General features: G+C 49.0%; 1 protein-coding gene across 7 annotated transcripts in view; it reads right to left on the minus strand.

Annotated features, from left to right (window-relative positions):
* Nucleotides 1-291: 291 nt before the first annotated feature.
* The window catches only part of PPP6R2 (protein phosphatase 6 regulatory subunit 2), a 125644-nt gene continuing 107812 nt past the window's right edge, over nt 292-18123 (minus strand). For all 7 annotated transcript variants that reach the window (XM_074869578.1, XM_074869583.1, XM_074869582.1 and 4 more), the window contains 3 exons: nt 17406-17561; nt 14754-15909; nt 292-13833 (listed from right to left, as the gene is read on the minus strand). In XM_074869578.1, the coding sequence (XP_074725679.1) occupies nt 15858-15909; nt 17406-17561 (208 nt within the window). In that variant the 3' untranslated portion in view covers nt 292-13833; nt 14754-15857. The remainder of the gene's footprint in view (nt 13834-14753; nt 15910-17405; nt 17562-18123) is intronic.

Below are 18123 nucleotides of genomic sequence, written 5' to 3' on the forward strand. Positions count from 1 at the left end.
CTGGCAGGAGAGCACCGGCCCCTTCGGCGCCGCTGCCAGGAGCCAGAGGGCTGCAGGAAGCCCCCCGAGCCCCCCTGCAGGCCCAGCAGCCCCCCGGGGTGTGTGGGGGGAAGAATCCCGCAGGTTTGTGCGGGCAGCACCCTGCCTGTGCCCGCTGCCTGCCTCCTCAGCCCTGCCTGCGCCGGGGCCCAAGTGTGAGCGAAGCCGCCCCGCTCACCGAGCAGAGGGGGGGACGCAGCACGGTGGGGGCTGCGCGTGTCCTGCAGGATGGAGGAATCCACCACCGGCACATGAATTTTGAGCTTTTATTGATAGTTGGAATTTACAGCCTAAAACTGACAACATAGAGAGATGCAGACTTTTTTTTTTTCTTTTTCTTTTTTCTTTCTTTTTTTTTTTTTTTTTGTTTTGTACAAAAACAAAAACCAAAATAACCAAAAGCCACCAGCATCAGATTTACAATATAAAAGTTTTGACAGTAGAGAGACTAAAGTACATCTGGAATTACTCAGAAAAATAAACAGGGAAAAAAGGCAGTAATTTAAAATTTGTCCCTCATATATACACATAGATACACAGACATTGCTTACAAAGACCCGGTTTCAACATTTAAGGGCAGTAGGCATCATGAGAAAAAAAGGCTCCCCTACGTCATTGCACTAAATTAATTAACCCAGGTGGGCACCCCCCTTTGCCACCCCTTCCCGGCTTGGAGGAAAGGCCACGGGAAGCTGGGACGGGATTTCCCCAGGCCCGGGCTCAGCGAGGACCCTCCCCACACCAGCCACACTCCCGCTGCGGCCGCGGCAGCAGCCCCAGGGCTCTGTCCGTGCAGGCGAGTGTTTCTTATTGCTATACAGAGTGCATCTCACCTACCAGCCACCCGTCTACGCGGTGGGATTTTTTAAAGGCAGAGATTCAGCCCCTAACTCTTGCTTTTCTGGCCAGGCCACCCGGGCGCCTGCACACAAACCCTGCCCCGAGCCGCGGGACCCTCCCGACAGCGCTCAAGGGGCCAGCGGCAGATTTTCAGGGGGACTGGAAACGCCACACCTGGATTTTCAGCAGAGCGGGTGCAGAGCTACGCTGAAAAGTTGGTACCCAGAGGTGAGCCCGAGCACTGCAAAATCCAGCTGTCAAACGCCTTCATGCCCCAGCCCCGCTCTGCCCACGGCTGCAGCGCCTTTGCCCTGCTCGGACTTAAAGCGTCTCCCGTGCCGGGGCCCGGGGAGGTTTCACCCCATGTCCTGGACTTGAGCTCTACCTCGGTGGGGACACAGGGACCGCAGGTGGCTGTCCCCACCGTCTTCTCCCAAAATGAGTGGCCGCAGTGAAGAGCAAAGCCCGGGAGCGGGGCCCGGCCGTGGGCACCCTGGGAGGGTCCCGCACCCCCCCCCCCCCCGCCCCTGCTGGAGCTCTGCTCCCCTCGGATGAACCTGCCAGCTCCCAGGCTCCGACCAGCATCGCAGTGTCACCACAGCCTCCCGCTTCTCCTGGAGATGAGTAATCTTTTAAAAAAAAAACACCCACAATTGTTTTGGCATTTCGGGTCCTTTGGCCTAAGATGGCAACTGGTGGATTTTCTAGGGCGGACAGGCCTTAAATAAGTGGTTTGTGCTAACAGTCAAAAAGCCAAACGTTTCCAATCGCCTCAAGTCTAAACTGCAGCCTAATGCCAAACAGGAAAGAAACCGCTGGAGGTTACGGAAAAGCCCCAGAGAAGCAACTCCGGAAGCTCCAATTCAACAGACCGTGGACCAAGATCGGGTGGCAAAGAATATTTAATATTCTGGTTACTTTAAATATGCTAAGTGCAAATTAACTGGTTAAACGGTGGTGTCCTGTTGAGTTAGGGAAATCAGAGCCTAAAAAGGAAGTTTCTGTTTGTCCGAGCAGATAGACCCTATAGTAAAAAATATCATTAGAACCATGGATATTTCATGTGCAATAATACCTATTACCCACCCCACGTAGAACACGTGTGCGTGCGTGTGTACATGTATGTACAAGCACACAGATGTACACACGCGCGCGTGACGGCTGCCTTAAGCACTGCCGAACTGATCTAGTGCCAGTACTCGGGTTGCGTTAAAGAAAAGGTTTACAAAAGATCAGATCAAGAAAAAGGTTTCTATAAAACTTTACATTTCAACTGAAGCTGCTCAGCTAAATTTTAAACACTGTCAAAACCCGGTTTGGATACAAAAGGCAAAGACAGAAACAGACAAGGAACAAAAGTTAAAAATCAACGACCTTCTTTTCCATGAGCCTCACTGAGAAAAACGCCAAAATGAAAAACACTCTTGAGCATTTTTTTTTTCTTTTTTCAGTCTGAAAACACAGCTTTACCTACCTAGAGAAAATGGCAACAAGTATAAAACAGTACTTTATTTTGAACTGAAAAGCCCCTACCACGTCATTCCGGTCTCACGCCTCAGGCCAGGGGACGTGAGTCCCCAGCGAGTCCTGCCCTCCCCAAACCTTCCTCCATGTGCCCCGTACCTTGGATTTTTGTGTTTGTACCAATGAACAAGCTGTTTTAGAAGGTGCACACTTACTAATCAAGAAGTTATATGCAAACCCAAAAAGCTCTGAGAAAAATAGGTTTAAGGTAAATTTAGAAATATATATATATATATATATATATAAATAGTCCCTATATACATTAACAACCGAAGATGAAGAGCGAAGGGAGGGAATGAAGAGCCAAGGACGTGCAAACCCAGTGCTCTCCGGCCAGCAGCTCCCTGCACCCTCCCGGGCTCTGCTCCTGCCCGGCCCAGCGCAGCCCCCGCCCCCTCACAACCCCAACTGCCTTTTATCAGGCACAACCTTCTGCAAGCGGAGGAGAGCTGATGCTTTGAGAAGAATTTACAAAAATACAGGAAAAAGATTTCAGGCACAGCAAGCAAATGGAAGTGTATTTCTCGCTTCTAAATCTGCTCTTTAAATCACCAACAAGGCCGGCAGAAGAAATAATTTTCTTCCTTGAAATCCCAACAATTCTTTTAAAAACCACAAGGTCTCATCTGTTCTCTTCTGTCCCGTGGTCTGAGCCCACCAGTCCCGGGTCGCTGACCTCCTCAGCCAAGCAGGAAACCAACCAGGAGAGTTAACGCTCCCGTGGACACTGTCAAAATCTCTACACCCAGCGGGGTGGGGGTGCTCACCTGATATTTCCACACTGGCCGTTAAGTCCGTCCGCAGCGACCACCGCAAGGGCTCTGGGCCGCTCCGACACCAACACGCCGCCTTCCCCGCGCGCCAGCCCTGGGGGAAGCCTCACTCAGCCGCCGCCTTTGCTTCCAGGTCCGGTTTTAAGGGTGGATTAAGCCTACGTACGCCAAGCCAGCACATCAACTCAAGCCCTGAGCCCCTCCCCGGGGCTCCCTGCCCGCCCCAGCTCCGCCAGCCCAGCCGAGCACACCTCGGGAAACCGCAGGAGGACGACAGCAGGTTTTTACGCCCAACCTGAGCTGAGCACAAACGAGCTGGTAAGCCCAGACCAGCAAGGCCCGTGCTGGCAGGTTGTGGTGGGTCGGGGCAGCTCTTGGCCAAGGATGGGCCGTGTCACACCGGTGACACCAGCCACGGCACACCTCGCGCCAGGGCCGCCCCGTCAGCGACCTGCCGACAAGCGAGGGCTTCGCTAAGCCCAGATCCTTCTCCCTCCCAGGGCACCTGGTAGCTACAGCATCAGAAAACCTTCAGAAATTCGGATTTCGGCAAAGACCTGCATCTCCCAGGATGTGAGAGGCTGCGGATTTGCAGGGTCCCACCGAGGGGCAACGCTCCGTAAATACAGCCCCAAACCGCCCAGCTGGCTCGTGGCGAACTCAATGGCCGGAGCAAGGTCCAGCTCGAGCGCGCACCAGTTTAACACAGAATGTTTTAATGGTTCCATTATTTTCAGTTACACTGGTATCGTGCTGCTACGAAAGGCAGGGGCAGTTCTAAAAGGGGGAAGGCTTGTCAGCAGCTTCTCGGGTATTTCTCAGTGACTGTTTTGCAGAAAAATTGCTTTTCATTCAAAAAACAAAATTCGGATGAGGAATATTTATATTTCATAAGGGGAAGATATTTACATGCCCATATTGACAAATGAGGTTTTAATTTAAATTACACGTTAAATAATAAAATATATATTAAATACTAGTTATATTTAAACACAAAATTACGTATAATCAATTTCTTAGGTGCTTTTAAGCATAATTTAACACTTGGAGGACAAATTCAATGTACATTTTTCAGCTGGAGATCAGTAAAACATTCTGAATAGACAGCAGGACGTACACCAGATTTACCTTCACTACTCCCCGCTCAGCGCTCTGCCGCACTAGCCACCACCGCCGCCTCGTTTCTACAATCCTTTCAAAAAAGGAGCCTGTTCTCCTCGTCCTCACCAGCAACCCCCGGAACCTTCCGCGTGGAGACGGCAATTCCCTCCCCTCTGCCACCCTCCCGACGCCCCGCGCGCCACCAGCGCAGCCGCTCGCTGGGGGTCGGCCCTCAAACTGCCTCCGCGACCCGACTGCCTGCCGAAGCCCCCGCGGAAGGGGAAGGGGCCCTCACTGCGGCCCCCCCGGGACGAGGGGCTCGCCCAGGAGCTCGCTGCAGCCAGGACGCTCGGCCGTGGCGCCGGGGGCGGTACCAAGCGGCGCAGGCAGCCGTGAGGTTGGGGAGGCGCAGGAGGAAGGAAGAGCACAAGGAACAGAAATACCTTTTGTCGGGGTCTGGATGGATGTAAGGCACTCGAACAGTGGGGGATTTGAAAATCGTTGTTATTATTATTATTACAGCGTGGGATCCTTCCGCGCATCACGTTCTCTTGCCCTGCTTCCTGGCTATCTGGAGATGAAACGTGACTTGGTTCCAACGCTGGAATGAGAAGAAATTACTCCTTTCAACTAAAACAAAGGCACTGGTGTTTTTGTATCTGGGATTTTTATTGCTGACTGTTGTTTTGCCCTAGAGACAGTTTGCTCCTCCAAGGGCACTCGGTCATCAGCTGGAACACAACCAGGGCGAGCTCCCCGCTGGAGCAAGGACGGGGTCTGGGATGGGATGGGGACAGCACGGCGAAGGGGGGGGGCCAAACCCGACCCCAGCACGGCCGAGCAGGTGACCGCGACCTCCAACCCCGCGGGAGGTTCCTGTCGGTGCCACGAATGCACCCCGGCACGAGGACACTGCCGCACGTACTGGGGGGAGGAGGCGCTCCGGCCCCTGGCCCCCGGGACAGACCATTTCAGGGAAGGCAGCCCATGGAAGGGTGGTCTTGTGGATTTGTACCGTAGAGGTGAAGGAGAAAAGAGTGAGAAATGAGACCAACTGAGATCACACACAGAGAATAGGCTCTATCCCAGCCGGGAGCTGGGATCTACGCAAGCACAAGCGCCTTTTCGCGGCGAAGTCTGAGCAGATGCACTGACAGAGGCAGAAGGGTTGTTCAGGGGTTCACAAGGGAACCAGCAGGAGTGACGGATGTGACAAATGGAAATCAATTACAAATTAATAGGATACATGTCACAAGAAGAGAAGTTTCTGCAAGGAAACAAAGGAGTCCCCAGTACTTTGAACCCTCCCACCCCATGCTTTGGCCAACTTGTTTTAAGAAAGAAAGAAAAGTCTGTTCAAAGTCTCAGGCAAAAAGAAAACAGTGCTTTGAAAGTGACTGTGAAGATATTCTTTACAGAGATAATGTTTCTACTTCATCCGTAGGAACTGAATGCTGAATTAACTATCACAATTTACTGTGTTAATTTACTAAATACTTTTAACTTCTAACGTTCTCATGTAACATGCATATTTTCATGTGATCCATATGTTACAGCCAAAATTTACATAAATTCAGAGCATGAGGTAATTAATGGTTTTCTTTACGTTCTTGGGTTCTGAAGGAGTAAGAATGCAGAACTTTACACGTGTACCAATGCACTTTAAGGCAAGTTTCGTGCCCGGGGTTACGCCAACCGGTACCGGCCTGCTCAGAAAACCAACAAAGCCCCCAACAAGGCCCGTCCCTGCTCCCCACGGCGCTTTGCCTGTTCGCCCTTTGAAGGCTTCGAGCGGACGCACCTGGAGAGGCGGCAACGTCTGACCTTGGGGGAGAAGAGAAAACGTGATTTTCTGCATAAAGCCGTTTTTCCAGATTGTCCTGGCAAGTCAGTCATGGTTTGGTGCCTAAGCCTTAGTCTGAAGATGAGATGAGCAGGGAAAGTTTCGGCGCAAAGTCACCACCAACGCGAGGACCGCGGAACCGGCCGCTGCTCCCAGCACAGCAGCACAGCCCTCCCCTCGCCCAGCCCCCGGGGCTGGGAGCGCCCCGGTGACTCTCCAACACCCATTTAAGCCCTCGCGGACACAGAGATGCGGCTCTGCAGGCGCTCGGCCGCGCTGGCAGCAGGACGGAGCAAGGCCAGGACCCAGCGCTGGCTGGCTCAGATGCAACGTTCAGCGTTTTGGCAACGGATTTTCTGTGGGCTGACCAGTGAGTGAGAAATAGTTTCACGCTGTACACGATGAGCAGCTTTCAATTAACGTTTGCTGTGCCTGTAGTTAATTACATCTTAAATTTAGTTCCATTAACAATCTGGCCTGGGAGATGCTTTCGCAGCGTCTGGCAATGGCATGCTTCACCGCAGAAGACAAGCTTACTCAAAATCCACCAACAGTGGGAGATTCTCTACAGCATTTCCAGAATTCCTAGAAAGTTCTGAAAAACTAGCTATGAGCATCAAAATTACACGATAAAAGATTTTTCATAGTTTACATCTGTCCAAACAATTTGAGCAAATAAAAAATAGATGGGGAAGGATTTGTCCTTTATAAAAGCCCCCCAACTTCAGGGAGAGAAAAAGGATTCTTCTCTCCTGATCAGCATCAAATATAAAAATACATTTTACATATAGGCATATTTCACTAACGTTTTTATATTTATGTTGTGAAAGGTGACAGCTAACAGTCACTAGGAAATACAGTTAATTTTTGTACAAAAACAAACAGGGAGGTCGGACTGGTCACCACAATGCCCTTCTAAGTAATGAGGTAAGTGAGTTTTAGATGAGATAAGCTAACATACAGGAGACAAATTGGTTATTTTCTGTATTCAAATTTGTCAGAAAGTTCGTATGAAATGTACACAGGAAAACGCCTGCTTAGGTTTACTTGGAACTTCCTACCAGCTGGCACGTTGTCAGCAGCTACCACGGAGGGAAACCATTATCAAAAATCCCTTTCTCACCCCAAACGAACCAGCGCTCACTATCAAGTCAGAAACTTTAGCCAGTGTGAAACCCACAGGAATTGTATCAAACCCATTTTCCAAAGAATCTTAAAGTTTCACTGAACTGAATTTTAAAGATGGTCTAAAAAGTACCTCTAAGTTGTCCATTTCTGCTACCCAAGACCTATAAAAATAACAAATGAAGCGTAATTCTGGAAACAAGCTAAGGCACTGTCTGTAACTAAACTAAGAATGTGTGGTTCCCCTGACTGGAAAGACTTATTTTTTGCAAGTTGTCATGCAAAGGTAAAATTATTACTTCAAACTTCATCCCGAATTATTTTAAAAATCGGTAATAATGTAAAACCTGTGCTTAGAGCTCCCCGTGCACATGAGATTCTGGGCTCTGCTCTGACTCGGTGAACACACTGGTGCAACCTCACCGGGAAATGATACTTTACTCTAAATGTCTCTTTCTAAGATCGAACGTACAAGCGGGTTTGGGTTGTTCTCGAGTTTGGGGCTCTCTTTTGCTCAAAAAAAATGTTTCTTGCTTTGGTGGAGAAACTAACAATGTAGATATCTTCTATCCACAAAACAAAGACTGCGAAAACGACACAGTTATTAAGAAAAGGGGAAAAGAAGTCACAAAGTCAGTCTTAGCGCATCTTACAAAGGTTGCACCATCCGTTTCCAGACCCCAGAGCTCTCCCCTCGTGTGCCGGGTGCCAGCAGCGAGGTATTCGGCGCCTGCAGACACAACCGAGCTCTACTCGGGCTCCGCTTTCTGAGGACACAGGCTCTGAGGGGGCTGATCTGAAAAGAAAGAGGTACCTGTCGCAACTGCAAAGCGCCACAAACCCGGGTTTAACCTCAGCAAAGGAAAAAATCCTGCTGCCACCTGAACAGTAAGCTATTGAATCAAACAGAGAACAGTTACAAATAAATGCCTAAGCCCTAGATTTTTTAAAGACACATATTGCTGCACTCAATGTCAATACACTCAGGAGCCTCTAAAGCCAAGGTTTTAGTTTAATTAGCTTTCAGAGAGCCTTCAGCTCTTCCCTGCCCACATTGCTCTTGAAAATAAACCTAAATCCCTCCAAGCCTGGCGTTACCCATATTACACCCAACCATACTCTGGATTACATGGTGGTTTGAGTAATAAGGCTTGAACAAATCCTTTTCCACCCTGATTAGGGAAACCATGCAAGTTAGGCCAAGGCTAGAAAAGAAAGAAGCGGTAGCACAAGATGCGCTAAGGAGCGAGGTAACAGTAATGCAAAACGTACTCTGCAAGGACAGTAAAACCACCCAGAAATGGGCAGCACCACCAATTTACAGTTACAAGGCTACTGTGAATTTTCCGTGTACAGTGCTAAATGCAACGTGTCCTAGTTGAAGCCAATTAACAGTAAAGCGCCCGAACGCCACGTCGTGAGGATGGAGACACCCAAGTACAGCTCTCCGTTCTTCTTCAGTTCTTTCCTACGCATCAAATTTGGGGCTTTTTTTTTGGTTTTTTTTTGGTTTTGTTTTTTTTTTTTAAGTAAAGCTCCCATACCATGCAATCTGAACAGAAAGCTGTAAGATACTCACGCTGAGAGAGTTGGGGGGTTCAGCTGGAGAAGAGAAGGCTCCGGGGAGACCTTAGAGCAGCCTCCCAGGACTGAAAGGGGCTACAGGAAAGGGGGGAGGGACTCGTCATCAGGGGGGAGGGATAGGACGAGGGGGAACGGGTTTAAACTGACAGAGGGGAGATTTAGATGAGATCTAAGGGAGAAATTGTTCCCTGTGAGGAGGGTGAGGCCCTGGCACAGGTTGCCCAGAGAAGCTGTGGCTGCCCCCTCCCTGGAAGGGTTCAAGGCCAGGTTGGACGGGGCTTTGGGCAACCTGGGCTAGTGGAAGGTGTCCCTGCCCAGGGCAGGGGGGTGGGAACTGGATGGGCTTTAACGTCCCTTCAACCCGAACCATTTGACAATTCCATGATATGATTCCACAAACAAGGGGCTATTTTTCACCCACTTTTTCACTTGGTGTTTAATGGCCCATGATGCCCACACCAGAGAACTCCCCTGCGCCGCAGGCCAACAGCCACGCTCCTGGATCATGAACCTGCATCGTACTGCACAGCCCTTTCCACATTTCCCCTACTGAGTGCTCTCCCCTAGCATGCAGGGACTGGGATAAGACTAAGAAATTGAATTTCACTTCAGGGAGAAGCATCTTCACGTTCTATTTTAAAGCTGGGCTTGGCAAAAGAGCATGTAAGTGCATTACACTTGCATTGTGGGAACTCGCAACCAGAGATACAGACACTTTCAGAACAATGGAGTACGTGGCAGAACAGGATTTCAGAGAACTGATGCCAGGGGAAAAAAACCCAACAAACAAAACAATCAGCACGCCATTGTTTCATTTTGTCTCTTTTTTCTAACGACAGCAAAATCTGTAACAACAAAATCAATTGTATGTAATTTCTGAATATGATTCAGGGTGAGATTGTTGCTTTGGGGAGAGCAAGAGGAGAAGAAAACCTGTTCTTTAAGTGACTGAAAATTGCAAGATAAGCTGCTACATGGCATCAAAAAAGACTGCACAAATCCTGAATGATCTTATTTATCAAGTATAATTCATCTGGCAGCCAGGATGCAGGGCTCTCTCAGGAAGCCTCAGTGGACAAACTGCACGGTCAGTACCAGAGTACTTCAAGAATTTGTTGCACCTCTTCCACCACGACCGACAAACCGCTTTGGCCGTCAACACTGGCAGAGACTGGGGGCCTCTGCCATAGAGCAGCTGTTTCCCCTACGAGATAAACCGAACAACTGCAGAAAGCGAGGCTCGCTCAGCTTTACTGTGATTATCACTGCAGTAAGACAGTGCTTAGCACAACAGAAGGCAAAGTCTAAAAAAACCTTATTATTAAATCCTGACGAAAACACTACGGAAGGCAGTTAAGAGGGTCAGACAAGAAGCCCAAAGAAAGAGGCGTGAAAACCAAAAGCCCTAGGACGGGGCTCCAGAGCCCCAGGCTGTATTCTCAGGCACAGCTCGAACTGGGCAGGAGGGAAATGGTCTTTTCCAACCCGAATGATTCTACGATTTGATGAAATCAAGGCGCTTTGTGGCTGGAAGGATTAAGCTGAGGCTGAAGCACTAAGGAGCATGTGGTGTAAACCTTTAGTGAGCGGCAGTACGATCTGCTGGAAGTTATGCCACTGATAAACAATGATTTCAACTACAGCTCAATGGCTAATTTTTGGAAAAATGATTTGGGGATGCCAGTAAACAATAAAGCCATTTAATTTTTTTTCCTTTAGGTATGTTATTTAGGAACGTCCCCTAACTTTCATCCACCTTGCACGGCGCACCACACCAAAAACCTTTCTACTGGCAAACTGGGATGCCTGAGCCTTTTTGAATAGATGCTGAGGGGAACACTGTGGGTGGTTGGTTTTTGTTTTCTTATTTTTCTTTTTTTTTAAAGTTTGTGTACCCATTCTGCTTGCCAGCTGCAGCTCTCTAAAAATGCAGTAAGGGCAGCAAAGCCTTGGGACGCTCATGAAACCGATATCAGGCTTTGCTGAGGACACATTATCCAGATGAGTAACTGGGATTTTATCTGCCATAACTGTTGTGACTCAAGAGATGAAGCAATAAATTATATTTGTGTGTGGGAAAATTTTGTTAGAAGACTGGTAAAACTGTGGAATAAACTACAGTCATGTTCCTTGATCACTTTCCTTCAACGGACTGTCTCACCTAAACTTTCATTTGAAGCTGGTGGACACAGTTTTAGAGAGGACCTGATGTCTTTGGGACAGCAAGGGAACTCAAACCGCCCTGCCCCGGTTTGAAGAGGGTATGTAACCGCCCACCTGCCCCCAGCGCTGTCGTCCCTGCTCCCAGCATTAAAAGCCTGCAGTGAGCAACAAAAATAATGAATGCCAACCACTTGAGCTTTTATCTGCTCACATCTCCATGGCTCCAAACTAGTTACGCTTGATCTCTCTGCAGCGCCGGGGTCTGTCGGACTGGAAGCCCCACAGCTGTGCCCCCCCCGTTTAACCCCCAGGCACCCAACCCAGGACGTGGACACCTGAGCACCAGGCCCTGAACGGCCGCATCATCCAAAGGAGCGTATTTTTTCCCACAATCCACCCAGCCAGAGACAAATGTGCTACAATTCAAGAATTATTTAGCGTGGGCTGAACTTACCCCTTTTTTAGCTGCTAATTGTGCAGAAAAGGCCCCCTCCCCTCCCAGCGTGAAAGCGCAGAGGCAAGGCTCCGCAGCAGCCAGACGCCAGCAACTCCAGCGGGATCACGGGACAAGCTGCTGCTCTCCTGTAATCCACCGTTTCACCGCCCAAGCTGGGCAAACCCCCTGAGCTGGAATGTTCCAGCAGAACCGTCTTCCCCAGTACGGTCGCCTTGCTGGTTTTGGTCTTGTACAACAAATGTTTGTTGATGACTTGTTATTGATGGCAGAGCTGTACATAAGACAGGAAAGTTAGGCTTCCTGTGCTCCCAGTGTTTGCTTCACCAGGCTGCGCACGATATCCAGCTGTGTGTGTATAAATATACATGAAATAATACATATTGCAAATATATATCTATATACACACTCATCAGTATACATACTCAAACCTAAAATTATATATACCATATTGATACGGACAGGTTCAAAATACTGCACATCAACGAGGAAGGACAGCGCTGAGCTCACTTCTGTTTAGTCCCCACTGCTTTCTGACCAAGTATCTAAGCAAGCAAGTATCTAAGAGGGGTTTTTGAATGGGCGTAGCTGGGTTAAGTCAATCCACGTGCAGCAGAGCTTCCCTCGAGCACGTGGCTTACTCAGTGAGGAGGCAACCCAGCGCTCCAGCAGCCAGCGAGCCCTGCGGTGCCCCCACGAGCCGCTGGCAGTGCACAGGGCAGGGCCCGACCGCTGGGAAGGGTTTGGCCAAGTCACCGCCCGCCAGGCCAGGCCCGGGGGTCGCCTAAAAGCAGAAAGCAGAGCCCGGCTGCTCTGCAGAGCATGGGGCAACACCTGGGCCGGCGTGGCGGGAAGCTCAAACACCAGGGACCAAGAGAGGCCACGGACAGTGGGACCCTCCAACCTCTGCGTATCCACTGACTCCAGGTAGAGGGGAAGCTCAGACTTACAAAGAGAAAGGAATTTATGCGCGGTTTACCTATAAAATCATTTCAAGCCAGGCAAGGAAACCACCACCTGACTCTGGATCTGTTCTGAACCGCAAACTCCCACATACCGAGCATGAGGAACTTTTTCTAGACCAGCTGGTTGGCTGGTGTGAAGCCAGCCACCACGGGAGCAACGAGGTACAATTCAGAGCTTAAATCCCAAATGCGGAGGAATCATTCACTGTCACAACAGCAAGAGAGCTTGTGCATTTCTACACATCTAATTAACTACCGGTAAAATGTCTTATCACAGAAGTAACTGGACACAAGTAACCAAATTAATAACCCAAGATAACAAGTCTCCCAGCAACTACACTGTGTTTTTAGATCTTCTCACTGGATATATTTAAATACATTATTAAAGCTTTCATTTAAATGTATAGACTCAAAGCCAAAAGCTAACAAACGGCAAGTTGAGAATCTGCAACGAAAGGCACAGACAGACACGTCCTGGCGTATCTCTCCGAAGCGTTTCAGGATGTTATTGCTGCCAGCTGCTCCGTATCACTTTTCAGGGGGAGGTTACTGCTCCCCAGACCAAGGCGTCACGAACAGATCAGGCGGGTACAGCCGACCAGCACGGCTCGAGGTGACGCAAGGTGACCCCTGTCTATGACCTAACCTAGAGCAAAGATCATTTATCTGTTTAACGAGGAGGCTGAAAACGTATCAAGCCAGAAGGATGATCAAATTGTGCCTGCTGCGGACATTTCCCCTTAATCTCTTGATCCTAAATGGACTTGGTCATAATTGTAGCATGGTGGAGCCTGCAAGCACCACGGTCAAGAACCGTGAATGAGACTGGAAGATAACTACTGCCATCACCTGGGATTTAACGGGACCAAGGCCCAGTCATGGTCTTCAACCAGCTGCTGGAATAAGCTGCACCAATGTTGTATTAAATGAATGATTTTTCCATTTTCATAGTATCGGTTTTGGGTCTTTAAAGAATGCCCTAAGAAAATCTGATTTTCAGAAAAACTCTAGCACCAATCCTCTGAAAATTAAGACTTTAATGTATCTCCAATTAGGAACTCAAAACCACCACTAATCGTTTCTGACAATCCTGGCTAAGAGTGGGATTGATCTCCAAAGAGCAAGCAGGGTAACCAAAGCAGAAAGTGAGATTTCTTTTCCTCCCAGCACAATGTAACTTTAAATTATTTATTTTAAATTACAAGGAGTGAGTGAGAAGACTTCCAGAACAACAGTACTGTGCCATGAAAGCACCTGCTTACCAAGTAATTGCAGCTGAGAGAAATCACAGCTATGTCAGCAGCATACAAGTGGCCCCCAACCCTAGCAGGCAGCTCCCAAGCTGCACACAGTAACCTCAGCCTGCCTTCTGTACCGCCACCTCCAGATCTGGTATTCCAGCAAAGCAAATCCGCATTTTCCCTAAGAGCACAAATGAAAGTACGTTATCTTTGGGCACACAAGGATAACCTCGTGCTGCGGGTACGTCACCGTCGGATACTGATCCAGCAGAACAGACTGACTCTAGCAGTGAAAAAGTTTTGTTCATCTCACTCCCCCTGCGCCCCCCCCCCCCCCCCCCCCCCCCGCGACACCACCTCTCAATACAGTTAAGAAAATTTCATATGCACTACATACATATCACAGTTAAAAATAAAGTATTTTTTAAAAAGACTGAAGTCTGGCTAGGATGCCTTTGCTCATAACAACAGATCTGTGTGAGGTACTTTTTCATACTCACAGGGTAAAGTCCCTCGTTATGCACAAGTGAGAATATATCTGAAAATAAGCTATTTGGCTACCTATGTGTCAAGCTTCATGCTTTTATTCCAAAGTGAATGATTTTCCAGCTTAGGTCCTGGACTAATAAAATAAGCGGCATTTAACATCTGACAGGTGGGTTTCAGCATACAGCTTACACACAAAAGCGGGCCCAGCTCTGGATCTAGACTACAGGGGGTAGAGAATAAGCACTGGAGCACTGGTCGTGGCCATCTGCTCTCCCCAGCCTGAGCCTGCTTCTGCAAGTGGCCCAACATCTACACCCGTATGATCTATGTGCACAAGTCCGGTCTGGGAACAAGCTCAATGCAGAGGCCAGCACCGCTCCGTGCAGACCCGCGTCTGAAACGGGGACAGTCTGTACAGGAGTAGGTCCTTCAGCCTACGCGGAAGATCCTCTGTTCCAGAGTCAAGTACACACCTTCAACTGACCTTGCTCCCAGGCAGTCTGAAGCGCAGTCCGGTTCTCCGTACTGTTTTACTCTACTACCCCAAGGCAGCGGTACATGTGTCGTTCCCCGCCCCCCTCCACCCCCCCAAACTTCTCCGTGACCGACTACCTGGGGAGTAACAGCAGGAGTCCTGTGCTGGGGCCATTTCACTCTCCAATGTTGTCACTAGGTACAAAGTGCAAAAGTGTTGCTGTTCCTGCATCCATTAAAAACTTTAAAAACAGAACAAAACGAACAGAAAAGGATTTCCATAATAATTTGAAAATACATTAGTCTCCAAAAAGCCAGCAAACACCTGATAACCTGTTTGTGCCATATCTGCTCTCGCTCCTGCACGGCAGCAGTCCAGTGGATCATGAGCCTCTCAGCTGGCAAACACCACGCTACCTTCTCGGCATACTCTCCAGCCAACGGAGGATGACATCCAGGGAGTTGAGTTCTGATGGCTCGGACAGGAGAGGCCAATGGCTAACTGCCCCACGAACCAGCAGTGAACTGCCACGTCTCCAGAGGGGAGAGCACTGAGCAATTCACCCCAACACAGAGACTTCCCATTTCTCAAAGACAGTTCAGCATCACAGCAAATTAGCTACTTGGCCTCTGGCTTGGGACAATGCCAACGACTTCCCTCCCACCCCATGAAAATGTAACATAAAATCCCTCCCTGCTTCATCCCATTTAAAGTGTTTGCATCTTTTCCTCCTATGAAATGTTTCTGATAAGGCTTTATTGCTATACAAAAGCGGTGCAAATGCTGCCCAAAGACAGCTCCATCAGGAACTTTGGTCACACGACTGCGGGACTCTTGTGCACTGTCCAAGTCCCAGCGTTAGACCTGCTACCTTTCTGAAGAGAAGCTGAATACTGTGTGCAATAACACTAAGAAAATAGGACTGAACCCCAAATACAAAACAAAAACAAGGGAGAGAGGGAAGGGGACAAGGAACTAAAATTAGGCAGAAGGCTTGCTCGGGAAGAACCCCATCATTCCTGTGATGACTAACTGATCAATGCTACATTTAGACAATGCAAGTGTCTTTCAGAACAGATTGTTGGTGTTGAAACTGCATGTCTGGTCCTGAATGCCAGCTCTCTCATCAATGCAGCATTTATTAAAAAATAAAATTAAAATGAAAAAAAAAAAAATTGACAAATTGCATCACCAGGTAGCAGCCTGGCCTGGATCACACACGTCCCATTGCATCCGTTTCATCAAGCGGGGCCATTTAATGTGGCTTCAGCACAGGGCAAGACTTCTTCTTTCCTAAGGAGAAACCCAAAGAGGAGTATTAGAAACCTGGAACGCCTGGAACATACTCGCTCCTGAAGCCGACTTTTATCCTGGTTGGAAACTTTCCTCTTTGGTAGTATCTGAGCCATCCTTCTTCTGTTTTTGTTTCTTCTGCCTGCTAAAACATTATTCGCTTCCTAATGAGAATCTCCTCCAAGTCCTTTACAAAACACTACATTTGGAAATCAAAATAGAAACTGAGAAGCCAGCTTTGACCGTTGATTACACAACACTAATTAATTTATTGAACCAGAAGTTTGCGACACAACTGCCAGGGTCCTGACTCCACCAGACGGAGGTGGCCTGATCAGCCTCACCTGGGGCCTCCCCCCCAGCCCCGGAGCGGGGTTTAGGTCTCTGCCGGAGCCCGGCTGCCCACTCGGCTTCGCCCCTTCCTGCCGCAGCCCTGCCGACTCGACTCCCCGCCTCGCCCCTGGACGTGGCCGCTGGCAGCAGCTGCCTGGGGTCTCAGACTCCTGGTCTCAGGGTTTTTGCCCCCCCGGCTCAGCTCCCTGCGCCCACTGGTGCACCCAGGGCCCTGACAGCACCTGGGGTGCGGCGGCGAGAACAATGACCGATGGGATACCTGACTTCCTCCCCAGTGCGAGTTACACCAGCACTAGAATTGTGTGAGGTGGTGTAAATGCTGGGCTCAGACACACAAAGGCAGTGGCTGTACTGGGGAGGTGAGAGGCCACAGTGCCAGGAGCCGGGACAGGCTGTAATGGAGCGGAGCCGATTGGTTGCATGAAGCTCAAAGTGCTGGTTAGAACTTCCTCCTCCCACCAAAGGTGCCTCACAGAAGAAATTCCCGTAGGATGGCCCAGATGCATGGCTTCAGCTAAGCACCACATCTGAGATTTAATCTAACAGCAAGTTTGCTCCGGGAGGATCGAGCCACCCAGGAGAGGCTGTCTTAGCCCAGGAAGAGCAGAGGCACCTCGTTATGGATACGCATCTCTCTGGCCAAAAACAGGAGCCAGAGCAAAGCTGTGGAGGTGACAGCACTAGATCTGCAGAAGGATTGGTTTCCATATTAAAAAAGACCTAAACTGTCACATTCACAAAAAATCATTAATATAATTTCTCCTTAAGATCACTTCCAAGTTCAGTTATCAAAACACATTCCTGCATTTCCTCATAATATTTTACCTGTAAATGTCTGTACGTTCACCTGAACATACAAACCCACACTAGCTGAGCATTCGTTATGCATGAGTAAGAAATGAGAAGTCAATTTTTTAAATAAAACAGATCATTTGACAGCGCTTCTGGGAAACTGAAAGGTATGTGCAATGTACGGCAGTAACAGCTCTACACGACCTGCAGTGTAACGTACTCTGAGACGCTCCAGATGTGCTACTCGTGGAACTCTGACTCTACACTAACGTACAGTAACCACATTTAGTGATGCAGTAAAAGCCGATTCTCTGTCCCAGGCTGGTAAAGGGGAGTTTTGACCATCTCACCTGTCTTTTGTGGCCGTTTCTGTGACGGCTGTGACAACAGCGGCGGTGTTCTGGTGCTCCTCCGAGTGCTGGGCCACGTTGTTCAGGGGTTTGGATGCTTTTGTCGTTCCGATGTCAGTGATGGCCAGCTTATCAATAACCATGCAGTCTGCATCACTGTGTGGGGAGAATTCAAGTTCACGTTAAAACGTCAATTAATGGGGCTTAAATTCCAACAGAGAAAAAAATATTCCTCCTCCTCTCCTACCACAGGCCACAAAAATCCCATAAAGGATTAAGAACTGAAAAGTAAACTGGAATTAAAAAGTAGTGTACGTATCCTGGAGGTTATGTTTCCTAAAAATCAACAAGACACCAAATATGCACAAGAACAGCTCCTCAAGAAAGGCATTCCCATTTCCTGGAGCAAAATCTGCCTTAAGAGTTCCCCACGTATCCCCATCGCCTACAAATCCAACATTTACCGCCCTCTGCAACCACCTCTGCCAGTGCGCTCTCCTACAGACACACACAGAAAACAAACAGTAGAAGGATGCAAATGTGAAGCACATTTGGCCAAGACTTTGCAAGTTTAGAGGGTCCAGAAAGCCACATGTACCACGGGGAGTGGAAAGCAGACGGTTTGTCTTGGCGGTGAACGGAGACCATCAGCACCAGAACACGGGACCACAGGAGAGCCCGAGCTGGGAGGGACCCCAGAGACCCTCTGGTCCAGCCT

Source organism: Strix uralensis, chromosome 5 (genome assembly GCF_047716275.1).
Source record: "Strix uralensis isolate ZFMK-TIS-50842 chromosome 5, bStrUra1, whole genome shotgun sequence".
Classification (NCBI taxonomy): Eukaryota; Metazoa; Chordata; class Aves; order Strigiformes; family Strigidae; genus Strix; species Strix uralensis.